Source organism: Thrips palmi, unplaced genomic scaffold (genome assembly GCF_012932325.1).
Source record: "Thrips palmi isolate BJ-2018 unplaced genomic scaffold, TpBJ-2018v1 HiC_scaffold_2, whole genome shotgun sequence".
In the NCBI taxonomy this organism is placed as follows: Eukaryota; Metazoa; Arthropoda; class Insecta; order Thysanoptera; family Thripidae; genus Thrips; species Thrips palmi.
Window position 1 is genome coordinate 9,984,479 of NW_023144629.1, and position 18,311 is coordinate 10,002,789.

The following is an 18,311-nucleotide window of genomic DNA, read 5'->3' on the forward strand; positions in this document are numbered from 1 at the left end:
GGCCCTGCTGGGCCAGGCTGTGCTCGCTGCAGTGGCGCGCCCTGCTGCTGCTGCTCCACGTCTGCGGCCACCACTGCGGGGCGGGCTGGCCGCCTCGGCCCACGCGCACCAGGACGCGCTACTGCGTCCTCGTCTTGGCCCTGCTCACCGCCGCCAAGGCCTGGGGCGTGTGCCTGCTCCTGCCGGAAGTGCCGCTGGGCTTTGACGGCCAGAGGTCCTACGTGAGGACGTTGTTTGCCATGAACACCCTCATCAAGAACTTCGCCTCAACAGTGCTGCAGGTCGTTGACGTTGGAAGAACCTAGGGTCAGGGCGGGGAAAAACTGGACAGGGGAAGAACTGGACACCCCACATTTTACTTCAAATGCCGTATGTACTGGCCTGACAACTGTCGTGTAATGAATCGCTGAGGCCACGGAACAACTTTTGATAGTTGTTATTCCTGTGCCTCCGGTATTTGAAGTAAAATATGGGGTGTCCAGTTCTTCCCCTGTCCAGTTCTTCCCCGCCCTGACCCTATGCGACGTTCTAAGGCGGATAGTTCATGTCTTCTTGAGGGGTCCACCACCCGGGTACCCACTTAATGTTATGTACAATTTTATACGAGACATCACAGTTTTTCGTAAACACGAAATTTTCGTACAATTTTCGTACGAAAAACTGCACATTTTTCGCCATTTTTGTAGAAAATTGTACAAAATTTTGTACAAATTTGTACGAAAATTTCGTGTGCTCAAAAAACTGTGATTTGAACAAAAACATTTAGTGTGTAATCGTCTGTACACTTCGTCCAGTAATCATTGATAATCATCACAGGCCAAAAATGGCTATTTTCGCTGTTTTTATCGGATTTGGGTTTTTTCTTTGGGAAAATAGGTCAAAAATGATCTTGGCTGGCCAAAATTATAAAGTTTTGAGTATTTTTTGTAGATAATCACTGGTAATCAGTAGTCCTGTGTACACTCCTGAGCTGAGTGGTGGACCCCTCGTGTCTTCTTACACCCTCAGACTCGCGTATTGACATTTTTATTTGTTTTACAAACATTATCATCAATTTAGTCATGGCAAATCTGTTAAGCTTCTCAACGAAACTATTAATGCGCACGAAACGTCAATAAATATTGATAAAATGCCGATTGAAGGATGAGAGTGTAGCATAATGCCTTGTCGCTCTTTTTCCGTCGCAGGCAATGTTGATCCGGCGCCGCTTCGAGCTTGCCGCCCTGGTGCAGGGCCTGGTCTTGTACACGGCATGCTGCTGCCCCTCCATCCACTCATGGCTCGGCATGGCTCTGGTGCTGGCGGGGCACTTGGGGAGTTCCATTCTCCTTCCCATGTACAGCTTCGTTTCCACATTCCTGTCGGTGTGTCGTCGGTCAACGCTTCACGCTACGGAGCAGTGCCACTGGCCCAGGATCGGTGGAGGGGGCCACAATACCGTACCGGACGCGTTTTGAGCTCCAGAGTCGGCAAACAGGACTCAAACCGAACGTGTGATCCCACCAACGGATTACTCATTCGGAGAGGAATCCGTCGATGAGGTCACACGTTCGTTTCGGGGACTCAAGACCAACTCAAGACGCGTAATGAATTTCGGCCGCCTCCACCGGTCTTCTGGCCCAATGTGCCGTACGCTGCTGTGGTGCAAACACCCGACTCTGCCCAGGGCGTGACCCCAGCGAGAATGGCCCTCATCGTCTGCACGCACTTCGCGCCCACGCTGCACATGATGCTGGCCGACAGCGCCTCTGCCGCCGTCGTGGCGGCGTGCGCCTTCCTGGGCCGCGACGCCGCCGAGGACGTGCAGCACCAGGTCCGCCGCCTGGCCGGCCGGGTCGCGGCGGGCATGAGTCCCCAGGAGGACCGCCGCATCGCGCTGGAGCTGCGCGCGCTGCGCACGCGGCAGCAGGTCCTGCTGGACGTGGTGGCGGCCAGCAACCAGGCGCACGGCGGGGCCAGCCTGTGCTGCCTCTTCATCACCATCACGGAGGCCGCCGTGTCCACGTTCGTAGGCATCGCGTACCTGCGCGGTAGGCCTGTTGGACCGGCTGGTATCACACCCATCTTCTGGGGCCTCGCCCACATGCTGAGGTTCATCGTCCACTGTATCCTGGGCCAACAATTGTGCAGAAACGTAAGTGAAAATTTCAACACAGTACTATAAATTGCTCACCGAATTAAGCACTCTCCTAAAACCTTCAAACTATTTTAAGCTTTTCAAACGAAAGTAGCTTGATATAACAAAGTATTTTGAGAAAAGCTGACAAAGAAAATACTTCGCAATTTACGAAACCGTGTAAAAAACTTAATAGTTTGTACCTTACATATGCTCAAAATACTGTAGAGTTTTAAGTGTGAAAAAGTGTAGATGTACGAAGAAATTTTTTTGTATTACAAATGAAAAGTGGCTCCATAATTACTAAAAAACCACACGTGGTCTAGACCACGTTTGGTGTTTTCTTTCCATGCAACGGCCACACCAAACGCACCAAACGTGGTCTAGGTCTAGACCGCACCAACTGATGCGGTCGAACCGGCACCCATTTGACCACACCAGTTGGAGTGATCCAGATCACGTTTGGAAATGGAAATGGTGTTAAGCCCGGAGGTGCCACGTGTTGAGGACGGCTAATTTTGAGGTTACCACATGAACTTCCGTCCATCTTACTTCATGTGAAAATAAGGCGTGTGCGTTGTTTCGCTTGTTTTCTTCAGAATTCGAGGATATCGAATACGCTGGACGGGTTCCTGGTGGGCAACGATTCCATTCCCGACCAGACGAGAAGAGAAGTACGTTGCCCGTTCTCTGAGTGAGTATGCATTGCCGGCAAGCCTAACCTAACCTGGTCGTGCCTCACGTCGTGCTGCAGGTGCGAGGCTTCAGCCACCAGGTGCAGCTGCAGGACTGCCGGTGCGGGGTCTACGACTTGCTGTACTTCGACTTCCCCACCATGAGCGCGGTCAGCAGTGGGGGATGCAGTGTCAGACAGTCCGTGCGACTCACTGCCAAGCGGAGGACATGTTGGCCCACTGCCTTCCACTCTCTTTCCAGGAACGTGACATCACGTTGAAACGAACGTGTGTCACATTTGTTTGAGCATCGTGTCACATTCGTTTGGGTGTGAATTGGCCAAAAATCAGCTTGGTCACATTCAAACGAACGTGACACAATGCGTCACGTTCGTTTCAACGTGAAGTCACGTTCCTGGAAAAAGAGTGTTCTGCGTGCCAGTCCGACGCAGGGAACTTATGCTGTTTCTCATGAGTGCACTTAACTGAATGTTTCTTTTGCCTCATTTCAGATCGTGGGCTCTTACGCAACTTTTCTGGTTGTTCTGTTCCAATTCGAGTGACAACAGCGATTAAATAGAAACAAAGCTGCCATATCAACGTCAGAGGGACCTGCTTGGGGCCGCTTGCTCGTGATGACGTTGATCGATCCAAGTAGAAATATGATCGGAATAATGTAACGACGGACATCAAAATGCATACGCATATGTCAACGAAAATGCAGGGACTGCCAACGAAATACATAAAATGACACTGGAATGCTCGAATGCACGAAATCAGTCGGCATACAGACACACAAGCGCCGAATTCCCTCTGAGAATACTAATGTAATGAGTAAGGGCAATCGAACTACTTATGTTTCACTCACATTGACTCATAGTTTGTGCCTTTCAGACGGCAGGTCTGCTACTTGAAATGCGTTCCCGGTACCTTGCTACTGACCGGACCGAGCCTCCTCCTGAACCGTGGATCTGCCATTGGGTGCATATGACTGTATCGGACTATGTCATACATGGAACACTCGAAATACTCAAGTAGTTGATTCATCCCCTGTCGACAGCGTGTTGACCATCACCCAAGCGTCTCAGATAATCACTCGGACAGATAAAGCTCACTATTTATCCTCGGTCCAATGGAGCACGATGCGTTATTAGTCACCTTGCACGGATTTGGGAAGGTGCAAACGGAACGTCGCGTGTGCCGCTGCTGTCACTTCCCATCCAAGGAAGGCTCCGAGAAGGTAAAAGTTTTCGAAAGCAAAGCAACAGCGAAGCAGGACGATCGGTCACTGATAATTTACCAACACTCTCAGACTCGTACTGAGTTTTAGTTTTAGAACATATTGACGTTTATGCGAATTAATGAGTGTATTAACATCTTTGTTTGCTTTACAATAACATTGCTATCAATTTGGTCTGAACAAATTCCTAGGGAAACTCTATTAATGCGCACAAACGTCAATGAATTTTGATGAAATGTCAATTGAAGGATGAGAGTGTGCGTTGTCTGGTCTGAAGGACCCATTGCCTTTGTCTCAGCATGGCTCGCCACGGCTGCTCGCTGTTCGTCGTCCTGGTGGCGTTGGCGGCCGCCTCCGCCGCGCCGGCCCCGCAGCCCTTGCCGCTGCACCCGGCCTCCAGCGAGCTCCCCCTCGCAGAGCTGGCCGCCCAGCGGGGCTTCGTGCTGCCGCCGCGGAAGCCCCTCGCCGAGGTGGCCGTCGACGGCACTGTGACGGGCGCGCAGGGCTTCCCCTTCGGCATGGCGGACCCTCAGCCGCCGCAGCGTGCCCGCGGTCCCCGTCAAAGGGAGCACGGTGGCACCAGGGCCAAGCGCGCCGCCGACGACGTCTACGACGAGACGAGGCTACCCACCAGTGTGGTGCCGACCAGATACACGGTACGCCGGCAGTCACGTGCTGCACTGTCAAACCAAGTGTGGAGAACACTGCATGCACTATACACTCTTGAAGGTGCAGAGTTTGCAGTCTCCACGCTGCAAGTGTGGAGTGGGTACACTCTCAGCACGTTTTTCCTCATTAATTACGAATTCGTATAAGCAACAATGAGTGTTTCCTTAGTAAGTATGACAAATTTCCTTTATAAAATTATGTACAAAATCAAATTGTCGCTCATCAGGTGGTCATGGCGCCCAATCTGGCCAGTGGTGAGTTCTTCGGGTCGACGGACATCTATTTAAACGTGCTGGAGGCCACCTCCCGCATCGTCCTCCACGGCTCGCCGGACATCGCGTTCAGCCAAGTCCAGATCTTCAAGTACTCCGCCGAGCAGAACCGTTTTGATGAGTAAGTGGCATTTTAGATCCACACCGTAGAAGTTGGACATGTTTGGTGGGGTAGGTAACTGAAGAGAAGGCGTAGATGGAGACTGGCTGAGGTAACACTAAACTGGTGAAACAACATTAAAATTATGTCCTTTAAGGGGACAGTCTCGTCCTTGTACCCTATTTTAGGGTTTCCCCCCCCCTCTTTTGATGGCGATGATTTATTAAATATACCTCTCAGAGACAAACGGTAAAAACCAAATGAAAGTACAGAATTTTTAGAACATTTTCAAAAAAATATTTTGTTTTGTCTTCAGTTGTAAGGGAGTTATAGGGAATGCAACAAAAGCCGACAAAACATACAAAATTTCACTGCGCGACACTTTTTTCCGGAAGTTTTTAACATTTTGGCAATCGGTTTGCGGCATCTTGAAGATGAAAAAATCCTCTTTACTTTACGATCGTCCATGTAGCCCAATTTATGACCCTGAAAGGGCGTAAAAGAGTATTTATGCCCTATAGGGCGTAATTTTTATATCTTTGTTTTACCAGTGTAACATTCCCTTCTTCATCCCAACTATCGACCATCCTTAGAAACCCCCTGAATCGTGGTGAAAATCCTCGGGATGTCATCTCAGGTTCTACACACTAAACTTCTTACGGATACATCCTATCTGTATTACGGACATTTTTGTGCAATTGCAATTACGGATAGATTTTGCTTGTAATACGGATGAAATCATCCGGATTACAAAGAGTTTTACGTCCGTACCATACGGATATTTTCGTCTGTATGTTACGGACACGAAAACCTTTGTATTACGGATAAAATCATTTGTATTACAAGCAAAATCTATCCGTAATTGCAATTGCACAAAAATGTCCGTAATACAGATAGGATGTATCCGTAAGAAGTTTAGTGTGTAGTTTTGAAAGTGGTGGAACTCTGATAACAGAGGCAGACCGTCTTCGCAATAGATCCTGAGCTTACCTGGTCTTCAAGTTACGAGCTAGTTTATTCGTGCCTCAGTGCAAGTCAACGCCAACTCCCCTATCCGCAGGAACGGCGAGGCCAGGTTCGTTCCGCTGGGCCGCTATGACGATGCCGACCGCCTCGTGGTGGACCTGGAGAGGCAGCTGGTGGCAGGCCAGCACTACCTGCTGCGCTTCCCCCTGTTCGGGTCCCGTCTCAGGTCGGACCTCAAGGGCTTCTACTTGTCCACCTACATGGACCACGATCGTCACACACAGTGAGTGTTCTCACCGGCATTCAAGTGTTCTTGCGGATGAGTCATGTCGGTGTCACGGACTTTTCTCTCTGTTGTTCTGCTGACGAACGTGATCCCGAGCTGTTCAGCAGAGTTCAATGCGATACAAATGTAGGACAAGGGATAACCAAAATGGCTCACGTTTCACGTTTGCAAGCGTGGGACAATGTAGGGTAAGGTTACCAAACATGGATCACATTTTAAATGATCTTCTCTAGATCGAAATTAAGTATGGGTTGACTACTATTTTTGAATCTTATGTTGATGTTTACCTCACTGGTCGTATGGCTACCAAAAATGGTACCTCTAGCTCGAATACTTTGGAAGTTGTGAGGACAAGAAAATATGGCTATTTTTGCTAAGGTTAGGTTAGGGTGGTCCAATCATGGATACCCCACCAGCGTTTGGACACAAAGCAAGGTATGCATTCAGTAGTCCCAAAATATCAAAGTGGTCCGTCTAAAGTGCACGATGAAAAATTTTGAAGTGACTGCGGTGATTGCTTGGCCCAGAATCAGGGGTGCAAAAATCACCTTTTTAAACGTCATTTTTCCATCGATTTTCGGGGGCCTGTGTTAGGTGTCTTTCCAAACGCAACCCTGCAGAGTAGAGAGACGCAGTTGCAAACTTGTCAGATTCACATCGAACAGTCAAAGGGTCAGTCTAAGCAAGGAAAGACAGAAATTTAGAATCTGGCCACCTGGTCTTTAGATATAGACCCCCAAACAGAAATGATCCATGTTTGGTACCCCGATCCATGTTCGGCACTTTACCCTAATGTCACACCTGCAAGTGTGACAGACGGTCTCTCCCACACTTGCAATCGCCGACCCTGTGGCAGCATTGAACCACGGGAGCCACCATAGACGAAGCGTTATTGGTCTCACGACACGCCGAAAAGTCTCAGACTTGTATTTGCAAAGTGAACGGATAAAATTGTCGGTGGCCATCAAGTCACATACTGACACAGAAACTTCGTAAGAACCTCTTCGAGTGCAAAGCAGCCAAATTGACGTCGGGTGGAATGACCTGAACCCGCATACCTCCCGTGGTTCCACCACGACCCTGAATATTTTGTTTATTTCCGAGGAACTCGCTTGAAAATCAAGAGGCCCTGACTCAGTCTTTCCTCATTCAGCTTCCTGGCGACGACGCAGTTCGAGCCGACGGCCGCTCGCTACGCCTTCCCGTGTTTCGACGAGCCCTCTCTGAAGGCGCGCTTCAAGATCTTAATTGAACACGATCGCAGCCTCTCCGCCAAGTCCAACATGCCCGAGATCAGCCGCAACAACATGTACGTTCCTTACTTGTTGCACTGCAACACCAAATTCAGAGTCAGGTCCCGCCAAATGCGTTAACGGAGATTTAGGTTGGACTCTGAGCAGTTCAGAACATCAGTTGATGTAAGACGTACTCATAGGTCTCAATCAACAGTTCGCGTAGCTCTAATAGACTTTCGCGTAGTACATCTGCATCGGTCTTATATAAGGAAATCGAAGACTCTGCAAACTAGAGTGTTTCTGTGAGCTACGAGAGTGCCTTTATTGACGTACAACAATGTACTTTATCGGAATGATTTGCATTGTCTTTTCAAGATCCTTAGCCATCGCTCGCACGGAGTTCGACGAGACTCTCCCCATGTCCACCTACCTCCTCGCGTGGGTGGTCTCCGACTTGGAGAACATCGCCGCCGACGCGGCCGGCAACTTCAGGACGTGGGGCAGGAGCAGCCTCCTGTCGCCGCGCTCCGCCTACCTCGCCAACACGGTGGGGCCGAAGGCTCTGCAGCTGCTGGAGGAGCTCACGGGCATCCCGTACGCCCTGCCCAAGGTCGACCAGTTCGCCATTCCAGACTTCGAGGCCGGCGCCATGGAGAACTGGGGGCTCGTGACGTTCAAGTATGGTTGGCGCGCACGGCCACTGGCGGTCTGCCTGGAACCAGGAACATAGATAAAGTCGTACAAAGAACGATCCTTCTAAGGAGATCAGCGGTTTTCCAGCCGAGGGGGAAACGCCTGGAATTCCACACGAATTAGTCAAATTTTCTTGAGAAAATTTCACTGATTTACGATGAATATCTATAAATTTCATCGAATTTCAAGAAGTTTTACCAAAATTTATAGGATTGTTCTTGGAATTTTGCTGCACAAATTTTTTGGAGTTTGTTTCTGCTTATCTCAACCTACGAAGGAAATCGTTCACAATTTCAAGCAAAATCGTTAGTATTACAGAATAAATATTAATCAATCTACAATTTAAAAAATCCTTCGTAACCCACGAAGAACGCTAACTGTCGGAAATGATGTCATCTGGGCTCTTGTCATGTGACATTATTGTAACATTTTCTGGGGGTTTTACGCTTTGGCATCGTCTTTACTTGGTTTTTATACATACAACGCATGCTTGTTCAAACCGAAGACATTGTCGGTCTCAGGGAGAGTTACTTGCTGGAGACTGAGGACACATCGATTCGCATCAGAGAGTTCATCGCGACCACCGTGTGCCACGAACTTGGACACCAATGGACCGGAAATCTGGTCACCCTAGACTGGTGGTCCAACACCTGGCTCAACGAAGGCTTCGCGACTTACTTCGAGAACGTCATCTGTGACAAGGTGACGCATGAGCATTAGGCGAGACTATAATTGCAGCATTCAGTGGAAATCCTTCTTTCATTAAAATGGGTCCCACATTAAAATGGGTCCCACTGAGTACAAATATGAAGCTTTTTAGACTCAAATTTTACATCATACTGGCTCTTTGACTTTCGAGGATAAAACGTGACTTAAAATGTAAAATTTTGATCCTCCCTAAGCTAGATTTCATATTTCTAACAAATTTTCGCAGTGGGCCCGACATTGAAGAAAATAAGATGAACCTACTTAACATCTGTCTCAAATTTAGTGAAAGCGTCCAGACGCTCAACTACGTATTTACTTGTGCTTCTATTTTAGAAATTTTAAGGGGGCACACCAGTGAAAATGCAGAGGTTTCGAAAAACGATCATTCTGAGAAAAGTAACCTATGTATTCGATTAATATTTTATTCTTGGCTTAAAATTATATCAAAGAAAAGAAAAATCAGTATGGGAGGGCGGGGTTGCGATGGCAAGACGGAGCGCCAGTCCACTGCATTTTTCTGCGGCCTTGCCTCACTCCTGCCACGATTGCGCCTCTCTGGATTGAGCCTCGAGCACGGGATTTGAAAATTTCTCAACAGGACACATGTGGCTATGGTCTGAACCACGGGCATGCAAAAATCAAGAACCTATAAAGCCCCAATCCGACTGACTCACTCACTGACTCACTCACTCACTCACTCATAGAAATGTTTGGGGTGAAGGAGTGGTCGTAGAGACTTGCGGTTTTTTCCATTCGATTCCAAATTTTATGGGAAAATTGGGAAAAATCCCAAAAGTTGAAAATTTTTCACCGTTTCCGAGAAAACCTACTTTATCTACAAAAAAGGGGAACAAATTTCTCACCGTTTCCGAGCAAACCTACTCAATCTTCAAGAAAGGGGACCGACCGACTAAAAATTTTTATTCGCCCTATCGGTAGGTCTGGTCGAGACATTTCCAAAACTGTGCCGCAATCGGGTCTCCGTCACCGGCAACATCCTCAAAAAACGATTAAATAGGCCTAAATTCAACAAAATCCACTCAATCTTCAAAAAAGGGGACCGACCGACTAAAAATTTTTATTCGCCCCATCGGTAGGTCTGGTCGAGACATTTCCGAAACTGTGCCGCAATCGGGTCCCCGTCACCGGCAACATCCTCAAAAACGATTAAATAGGCCTAAATTCAACAAAATCCACTCAATCTTCAAAAAAGGAGACCGACCGACTAAAAATTTTTATTCGCCCAATCGGTAGGTCTGGTCGAGACATTTCCGAAACTGTGCCGCAATCGGGTCGCCGTCACCGGCAACATACTCAAAATCAATCATCAATTATCATCAAGAACCTACATAGCCGCAAAATCCGACTGACTGACTCCCTCACTTATCAAGAACCTATATAGCCCCAATCCAACTCACTGACTCATCCACTGACTCACTCACTCATAGAAATGTTTGGGGTCAAGGAGTAGTCGTAGAGACTTGCGGCTTTTTCCATTCGATTCCAAATTTAATGGGAAAATAGGGAAATATCCCAAAAGTTGAAAATTTCTCACCGTTTCCGAGCAAACCTACTTAATCTTCTAAAAAGGGGACCGAATGACTAAAAATTTTTATTCGCCTCATCGGTAGGTCTGGTCGAGAATTTCCGAAACTGTGCCGTAATCGGGACCCCACCACCGGCAATTGGGCAATCATCATCAAGAATCTATATAGCCCCAATCCGACTGACTGACTCACTCACTCACTTACTGACTCAAAGAAATGTTTGGGGTCAAGGAGTGGTCGTAGAGACCCAAGGTTTTTTTCCTTTCACCTCTATCCTTGTCAAAGCAGTCTTCAATATTTTCCGGACCTTGTATGCACCCATTGACTGCCACAGTAGCCAATGCAATACAAGCTATCTATTTGGGCAGTAAAAGTAGCCTTATTATAAGGTCAAAAGCGGTTAAATAGAGCTTTCAAAGAAGCAGGACATTTACTTCCTTAGAAAATTTGCCTTTGGTCACCACGGACTTACTGAAAATACTTCGGCACGCGCTCCACACATGCGGGGGTCTGGGGGCGGAGCCCCCAGCGAGCAGCGCGAGTAATGATTTTAAAGTTGTTTTTTCAAAGAGCAAAAATAGAAACAAATTTTTTAACCAATTTTTTCGTGCTTTCTTGGCTGCTGGTCACGTCTTATTTATCGGATGGCCATTTCCGAGGTTCAGACCATAGACGCAATTAAAACAAACATTTTGCCGCAAACCGCATTTAATTATCTCAATTTTTGCGCCCGTGAGAGTGGCACAAAGGTACAAAACAGGCGTTTTGAGAAAAAGCCCTTTAAGTAGAAACAAAGATTTGACGTGTTTTTTCGGATTATAAATGTGCCTTTTGACGTATTTTAGTTCCGTTTGCGCCAAAATGTTCCTCTTTTTAAGTGTGTTTGGGTGGTTCAGGGGTTTTGTAATTGAACTTCGAGTGAAAAACCTAAACGTTAACAATTGGTCTAAAATATGCAAAAAAGTTACCTTTTTAGCAACTTTAAAAATGTGCACAAGCCAAAGTAATTGGAATTTTGCGGTGGGGTTTGCGGCGTTCGACTCGGGATGAATAGCAGAAAAATAAGATAAAATAAAAAAGAAGGCCAAAATTTGACGATTTTCACTGGTGTGCCCCCTTAATGACATTAGGGGCGATTAAAAATGCTGACGCATCACATGATGGTCTGCTCCGCACAGATTTTCCCAGAATGGAACCTCATGGACAAATTTGTGACCGACAACGTGCACGCGGCGATTGCGAACGACGTTCTGCCCGGTCAGGTAGCCATGTCGAGCCCTGTGACTACCACAGGCGCCATTGCAGACAAGTTTGACCACATCTCGTACAAGAAAGGCGAGTAAACTACGGAACCTATCAAACCTGCCCATATCAAGGGGTGTATTAGTCAAGGATTTTCGTTTAAAATCCATTTCGAATGGAGTTTTTAACTACTTTCGAATCGAATTCGAATCTCGTCAGGAAATAAGTTACCTAATCAAATTTGAATCAGGTAAAAAGTTGCAAAATTAAATCGAAGTTAACGATTTGATGCCGATAACATTTCTGCCATTTTATGACTGTTTCCCTAATCTTTCCACTCACCAAGGATTCGCTCGAATAATTTCAGACCAGACTGCACAAATTCAACTCCGAATCGAACCCAATCTTGCATGCCTGATTCGAATCGGAACCAAACTAATCGTTCCTCCTTCATAACTTGGCGACAGCTGGCAGCTCTTTTCACTAGCAAAGTTAATATCCATCTTACGTTCAGATGTTAAAGAAGTTTTTAAATTCGTTCGCAGGTGGATCCGTGCTCCGCATGTTCGAACACATCCTCGGAACGACAACGTTCAAGAAGGCCATAAACCGTTACCTGTCCGAAAAGTAAGCCCATGGAGAAGAGCGCAGATCATTTCGGAGGGCCGTAGAACAGCCGCGCCATCGCAAAGCTTGTAACTTTTAATCAATTCGAACTTTTCGTCCTAAGTATCTCAATATCAACCATTTAAAATGTTAATTTGTGTTAATGATAAGTTTTAATAAGTTAATTTGCTTTTCCACAAGAAGTAGAAACAGTCTGTTTTGAAAAACGGCAAGCAGAAACAAACTCGGAAAACCACAACGGAGGGTAAAAATGGGACAGTTTGTCCCCAGTTTATCGCCCCTTCGCCCTCCCCGTTAAACCGCGCCTGCCCGTGAGCAAGATTTGACATTTTAGACCCATTACTGTTATAAATGTAATGGTTACATTTTACAAGTACAACATTTGGTATGGCATAAGGGCTACAATTTCAAATCTTGTCTAGGAAACAGCTGACTCATTCGAACCACGTGTCCCAAACTAACTCCAACTGACCTTAACACCTTCACGCCATTGCGAGAACTGTGCACTGAAAATCCAAGTGTGGGACAGGCATGCACTAGATAACGTGGGACAAAGTGTCCCACGCTTGCAAGCGTGGGACACGGTTTGTCCCACGCTTGCAAGTGTGGGACACGGATTTGTCCCACGCTTACAAGCGTGGGACAGTTTGTCCCACGTTATCTAGTGCATGCCTGTCCCACACTTGGATTTTCAGTGTGTTCTCGTCCCTTGCCGCGATTTCCCATCCCTTTCATCTCACTTCGGCGCGAAGGTGCTAAATAAAGGTGTTCCTGGCTACACTCTACACTAACCTCCTCTTTCACGCAGTGCGTTCGGCTCCGGCTCCCCCGACCTCCTCTTCCGCGCCATGAACGCAGAGGCGGCACTTTCGGGGCCCTCGCTGCCGCCCGGCGCGGACTTCGCCACCATGGCCAGGTCGTGGACGGAGCAGGCCGGCGTCCCCGTGGTGACAGTCACCCGGAACGCGGAGCGGGGCACTGCCACCATCACCCAGGAGCAGTTCCTGTACGGGACTCCGGACGATGAGCAGGCGATGCTCTGGTACGTGCCCATCCCGGAAGTGGTGACCGCCAGCACCGGCGACTGGACGAAGACAGCCCCCGCCCGCTGGCTGACCCCGGACGCGCCGACCATCGCGGACCTCGAGATCGCCGCCAGCGCCAACGAGTGGATCGCGGTCAACCCCCAGCAAACCGGTGTGTCTCGCAGCGCAACTCAGCTTTCAAAAGAGTGTGCATAGTTGACTCTTCTGGAGAGGTTAAAAACACACTGAGATTTCAAACGCTATGAGTAAAGCACGTATGGTGCAATGAGATATCGCACCGTACGTGGAATGCCACAGCCATATTGCACTTTACGTGCAACGTGCAGTGCGTCTCGAAAATGCCCTATGCCAATGCATGGGAGTGGAGAGGCATTGCACTTCATGTGCAATGCTTTTGCATATTGCACCAATTGACGCTATACTCATAGCGTTTGGATTCGCAGTGCAGGGTTGATTTATCATGGACCATAAACATTATGTTCGATAGCCGTCCACTCTCCCAGAGAATACTCGCCCGCGTCCGGAGCCCCGGCTAATGTCAATTGCAGAGGTGCCCAAAATAGGACATTGCTCCATATGACATATTTTTGATTTTATCAACGGGTTCACTGCTAATCCTAGTGTGGATCAGGTCCACGCAGCACGGTGGCCCACGCTAGAGGACGTGGGCCACGAATGGTCCACGCTAGGAAACGTGGACCAAGTTGTGGTCCACGCTTCACAGCGTTTGACTCCTCATAGGCCAGCTTCCCTCCCAAGTGTGGACCACAGCTTGGTCTACGTTTCCAAGCGTGGACCATTCGTGGTCCACGTTCTCTAGCGTGAACTTGGTCCACACTTGGATTAGCAGTGTAATCTAAGGTTGAGGACAACTTATGTTTCCTGACTAGACATATTCATCAAGTAGAAATTTTGAAGTCCAGACCCAAACTCCTACAAAAAGGCATCATGAGGTGCCCCAGTCTCCCTCTCAAAAATTGTACGAAGGAATTCAGAGCGTATATTTCTGCAGGCTACTACCTCGTCAACTACGACCCGGCCAACTGGCGGCTGCTGCAGCAGGCGCTGCTGTCCTCGCCGTCCTCGCTGCCGGCGTCGACGCGCGCCCAGCTGGTGCACGACGCGCTGGCGCTGGCCCGCGCGGGGCGGCTGGCCTACGGGGCGGCGCTGCCGTTGCTGCAGGCCCTCAAGGCCGAGAGGTCGGCCGCCGCCTGGAAGGCGGGCATCCAGGCGCTCGCCTTCCTGAGGGACCGGCTGGCCATCACCGAGGCCGCCCAGGCCCTCAGGGCCTTCGTGCGGCAGATCACCGCCGACGCGTTCGACGCCGTGGGCTTCGAGGCCGAGCGCTCGCCGTCCGTGGAGGACACGGCCAAGGACGAGGAGCGCTACCTGCGCCGCCTCGTCGCCAGCCAGGCGTGCTACGGCGGCAACGAGAAGTGCATCCGGGGGGCCGAGGCGGCCGTCCAAACGGCGCAACACGACTACTCTCGGTGAGGGGTACACACCGGTACACTCTGAGAAAATTTGAGTCGTCACTTGATGACAATTTCAAGGCTATTTTTCCTTACAACAACACAGATTGAAAGAATCATGATCATGACTAAAATTTAGGGTGAGGAATTCTTTATTACCCAAACTTGGGTCACATTACTATGGAGCTATATAGGGAGCTGATCCACCCTTCCTCACCCAAATTTGGGTAGTAAACCTCGCCCAAAATTGGGTATTGATCATTACTTTTTCATTCTCAGTGAATGTCATCTAAACAACGACATTGTTGTCACGCCCATGCAATAAGTATCGGAGCTTTGATCACCAATGGATTTTTCTCCGAACGAGGCATCCATTGGTGGGGTCACACATTCGGTTCGAGCGACTCTGGAGCTCAAAATGTGTCTGGAGCTTTGTCCGCCCTCCGGTCTTCTGGCCCACTGTGCATCGCGAAGTCTCTTGTCTCTTACGACGGCCACGGTCTGGCGCACAGCTACCATGTAGTAGCGCGACGTGTCAATGCTCGTATTTACTATTTGCAGATCTTTCGGCGAGAATGCGGATGCTGACAAATCACCCCATTTTCCCTTTGCTGCAGAGCCCCTGCGGACACCAGGGACGCTGCGTTCTGCTACGCCGTGCAGAACTCGGCCCGCACTAGCGCCAGGATCCTGGAGATGTACATGTCGGCCAAGGTGTCCACAGAGAAGGCGCAGTACGCCGCGGCCCTCGCTTGCACTCGGGGCTACGGCTCTCTCGAGAGGTATCAGGGGTGGCGCTTCACTTTCAGAAAACTTATAAGTCCTCAGTGTGTTCAGTACTCACTTGAATTTTCAGGGCAGTTAATGTCACAGTCACACACTGATAAGACCTTCCAAACAACTTCAGGCCTTACAAAGCAAGGCAGTTTGTTAAAACAAAGTAGTTTGAGCATACATAAGCTTTTAAAGAAAATACTTCGTAATTTACGAAATATTTCTTCGTATAACAAAGTAAATTAGTTTGTACGTATGTATGCATGTATGCTCAAAATACTTCGTAGGGTTTTAAGGTTTAAAAGTCCCCCTGTCTCATACTCGACGCCCCACCGACTTCAAAAACACTCTTAGGCCTTGGGCACTTCCACTTTCAAATCTTTTTAAAAAAATTAAAATTTCAAAGTTGTTATACTTATTGGTGTGTACCCCTGCTAATTCCCGTTTTCTTTTTTTTTCTTTTTTTTACCAGCCTTTTAGACAGCATCCTTAACGGTCAGGGGTATCCGCGGCCGACTGCAACGGACTTGAGGGTCCTCATTAACGCCATCCTCAGCCAGTGGGACAACCACAAATTCATGCTAGCATACTTCCAGAAAAGAAGCTACGAAATTGAGTCATTGTGAGTACAATTTAAATGTCTTGCCATGAAATTACAGCAATCTAACAACGAATTCGGCGCAAGCACAATAGGAAGCAGAGTTTCCCCATAGTATGAATCTTTTCTATATTTTCATCGTAAGATACAAAGACAAACTACGTTCGTATTATGCTTGCACCGTTCCCTTCAATGGGAACTTTCTTAAACGTATGTCATTTCCTTTATTAAGACATTTCGAGAGCAGAGTGAGAATATAGACTTGTCCGATGATGATGGTTATGTTGTGTAACTGCGACCGCTCCCACTAACTTAAGTTTTCTCCATTCAGCGCTGGAAGTGGCTTCTTCTTCAGCCTCCTAACCGCCCTTATCAAAGATGCGCGTTCGGAGGATGAACTAGTAGAGGCAAGTGTCGTCCAGATACCGAATTAGTTGAGCTGGTTACCAAAAGAACGCACTACGAAACTACCTTTCTACTAAGTACAAACATACAAATGCATACTTGTAAAGCACACTCAACTGCGCCAAGTATACTTGGCACCAAGTATACTTTGCAAGTATGCAATTGTAAGCGTGAACTTACACGTATGCATTTGTAAGTTTGTAGATGACAGGTTTGCAGTATACCAAACCATAAAGCACGAGCACATAATGGAAATTTCCGTCTCCATCAGATTGACCGATTCATGGCCAAGACCTACCCCGACCCCGCCATGGCCGCCAAGGTTGAGCAGCTCCTGGACGCCACCAGGAAAGGTCTGGAGTGGAACCGCAGGCACTACGCCGAGGTGTCGCAGTGGCTGTTCGCGGCCACCGACACGGGGCCCGTCAGTCCGCCCACGGCGCCTACACTGCGTCCCACCGAGGGGCCGCCCACGCGACCCCCACCGAGGACCACCACAACCATCACAACCACTACAGTGGCTACCACGACCGCCAAGGCCAAAGGTGCCGCGGGCCGAGCGACGGGCGTCGCCACCATTCTACTGCCGTCTCTCCTGGCGGTCTTGCTTCTACGAATCATGGATTTAAATGCGTAGCCTAGCCTCAGCTACACGGTAACAACGGAACCTGGTTTTCCCAGGAAGCCTATGGTGGAGACATAGGCGATTTCCAGGGAGTTCCTGGGAAAACCAGGTTCCGTTTCTACCGTGTAGGCTGATGTAACCACAGTCCGCACTGAGAATCCAAACGATACGAATATAGCGTCAATTGGTGCAATGCTTTTACATTGCACATGAAGTGCAATGCTTTTACATTGCACATGAAGTGCAATGCCTCCCCAATGCATTAGCATAGGGCTTTATAGGGAAGCATTGTACGTAAGGTGCAATATGGCTGTGGCATTGCACCAAACGTGCTACGTTCATATCCTTTGGTATCTCAGTGCGGGACGGGTGGCCACTCTAGAGCGCTTGGCGCCCCCGAAGCTGTCTTGCGTGAAGTCCGCAATCATTTTGTATGATCAAATATGGCAATAACTACGGGCAATAAAAGTACGTGAACATTAAGTGAGCACGTGAAACATTTCTTGTTTTCTTGATGTTTACTTGATTTGGTTTGCTGGTCGTAAAATAAAAGAAACGAATTAAGGGAGGGTGGGTCGGTTCGTAACATAATCTGGAATTTTCACCCTCTTCTCAACCTGTGTTAATTAGAAACCAATAGCATTCTTTAAAAGACGGTTTATACTCACATTTCCTTCAGGAGTTCCCACTAATTTATTGCGTACACAATCAACTGCGTAATTCGCAATCTCGCGTACATGTGGGTGTTTGTTTCTAAATGCCATTCGAACTCAACTGTCACACCCTCTCTTACGCGAAGGAGATGAATGTGTTCAAAATACGGCATTTTCTTTCTTCATACCCCGCTGTTTGGAGACTAAAGTCACTTGGGTGGCCCAAAAACATTAAAGCAGTATGTGCGATTATCCAAATTTGCTCAGAAATAGGAGGATGAGTATGGAGGGGGTCAACGCATGCGCAAAAGCCTTCTTCTTCGTTTTGTTCTCCCCCTAGCACTGGTAAGGCTAGACCTGACG

General features: G+C 48.2%; 1 protein-coding gene across 1 annotated transcript; it reads left to right on the plus strand.

Annotated features, from left to right (window-relative positions):
• The first annotated feature begins 3,912 nt into the window (after window positions 1-3,912).
• On the plus strand, window positions 3,913-17,778 carry LOC117647699 (aminopeptidase M1-D-like). The gene is made up of 16 exons (XM_034389595.1): window positions 3,913-4,030; window positions 4,329-4,686; window positions 4,926-5,092; window positions 6,132-6,320; window positions 7,477-7,632; window positions 7,934-8,236; window positions 8,773-8,953; window positions 11,685-11,841; window positions 12,294-12,375; window positions 13,184-13,572; window positions 14,434-14,483; window positions 14,604-14,911; window positions 15,511-15,675; window positions 16,140-16,289; window positions 16,597-16,672; window positions 16,942-17,778. Exons 2-16 carry the CDS (start codon window positions 4,330-4,332, stop codon window positions 17,305-17,307), a joined length of 3,096 nt encoding a protein of 1,031 aa, XP_034245486.1. The 5' UTR covers window positions 3,913-4,030; window position 4,329; the 3' UTR covers window positions 17,308-17,778.
• Window positions 17,779-18,311: the final 533 nt, after the last annotated feature.

Excerpts from the sequence above, each read along its gene's own strand:
- LOC117647699 (XM_034389595.1), top strand. The coding sequence starts at position 4,330 with ATGGCTCGCCACGGCTGCTCGCTGTTCGTCGTCCTGGTGGCGTTGGCG. Across the intron at positions 8,954-11,684 it reads AGAACGTCATCTGTGACAAG|ATTTTCCCAGAATGGAACCT; the intron begins GTGACGCATGAG and ends TGCTCCGCACAG. Across the intron at positions 11,842-12,293 it reads CCACATCTCGTACAAGAAAG|GTGGATCCGTGCTCCGCATG; the intron begins GCGAGTAAACTA and ends ATTCGTTCGCAG.